General features: G+C 51.6%; 1 protein-coding gene across 1 annotated transcript in view; it reads right to left on the minus strand.

Annotated features, from left to right (window-relative positions):
- Positions 1–471: 471 nt before the first annotated feature.
- PI4KA (phosphatidylinositol 4-kinase alpha) overlaps positions 472–1,443 on the minus strand; it is a 119,041-nt gene continuing 118,069 nt past the window's right edge. Inside the window, exon 50 of the mRNA XM_045289575.1 lies at positions 472–994. Coding sequence (XP_045145510.1) covers positions 849–994 — 146 coding nt within the window. The 3' untranslated portion in view covers positions 472–848. The remainder of the gene's footprint in view (positions 995–1,443) is intronic.

The raw sequence follows: 1,443 nt of genomic DNA on the forward strand, positions 1-1,443 counted from the left end.
ATTTTCAGATAATTTCCTTGTTCCTTCGGATGACCAATCAGTAGTATGTTCTTTGTCACAGCTGCAGCTTACCTGATAACTTGCTTTTTCATTTAAAGCACTTATTTCAAGATATTGAGCTGTTCTATGTCTTTGTTTAAAATAAGGTGGCCTTTGGGGTTGGGAGTGGAGTGTGGAGGTGAGGGCAGTCTGGGAAAGAAAGGCCTTAGAGCTGTACTTGGTCCACTAATGGCAGGAAGCAGTGGTCCTGGTCCTGGATCCACCCAGCTGGCCCCAACTTGTGGTGGGGGTTGTATGGTTTAGGCTTCCAGAGGGACGGTCCACTGTTGAAGAGATGGCGTGCCTGGCCCTGGCTGAAAGGCTCCGTAAGAACCAACAGTACGGGGCCTGCCACCTCCCTCCCCCAAGACTTGGCTGGGAAACCCCCTCAGCTGAACATGGACTTCATATTTGATAGCCTTTGGGGGGGGGTTCATTTGTACAAGTTGTATGTTATTTATTTATTTTTATACACACACACACACGCACACGCACAGAATACTTCAGGTACCTATGGAATAAGACAGGTAGGAATGTGTCCAGTGCAAACAAAGGATTCACACATATGATAGTGCTGTCAAATCACTGTCATGGAAGCAGTGCGACACGCCATACCTAAGGGAGGGTCAGACTGCAAAGGGCTGCAGGTGTGGTTCTCCTGTGGAAAGGATGTCATGCACCTCCAGCTGTGCTCCTCCAGCACTGCCCACCAGGTAAGGGTCTTCTGTGCAGCTGTCCTAGCAGCCATGTGGCTCATGGCTGTGGAGGGGGCTGCCCAGTACACACGCATATAACAGGTGGCACTGTGCTCAGTAGGGGATGTCATTCTGATAGTACTGGATTATGTCGTAGGTCCGGCTCCTGGAGGCCAAGAGAAGAGCAAAGGTGGTGGGGAGGGGATCTTCAGCAGCTGTCTCCTTATTGCACTGACAAGACCAGCACTCAGGCCACCAACCTCAGCTTCCCTGAGCTCTCATCCACTTGAGTCCACCGTCATAAGGGACCGGCCAGGGCCAGGTCTCTGGGCCCCGCTACTCATTTTCCTTTTGCGTCTCACACTAGACCCCTGACGTCGCTAACCTCATGCCTTCAGGTCAGTTCAGACTCAGGGTTTTCAAGGAGCAGACAGGCTCATCTTGTTCCCCTGGTAGATTTTGAACTGCTGATCTGCTGTTGATAGCCCAGCATTTACTCAACAGCACCACCTGGGCTCCGTTCATCAATTTGCTATCTCAACAGCATCTTAACCCAAGTTCCACCCACTTCACCCCACCTGCAGGGGATTGGGATCTCGTTTATCCAGTCATTCCAGCCACACATCCCAAAGCCATCCTGTCCACCTGTCCCACCTCACATCTTGATCAATGAGTCCCACGGGCACTGCCTGGTGCTGAGCAGCTGTGC

Source organism: Echinops telfairi, unplaced genomic scaffold (genome assembly GCF_000313985.2).
Source record: "Echinops telfairi isolate 266 unplaced genomic scaffold, ASM31398v2 ScPeMD7_29;HRSCAF=101, whole genome shotgun sequence".
NCBI classification, from domain to species: domain Eukaryota; kingdom Metazoa; phylum Chordata; class Mammalia; order Afrosoricida; family Tenrecidae; genus Echinops; species Echinops telfairi.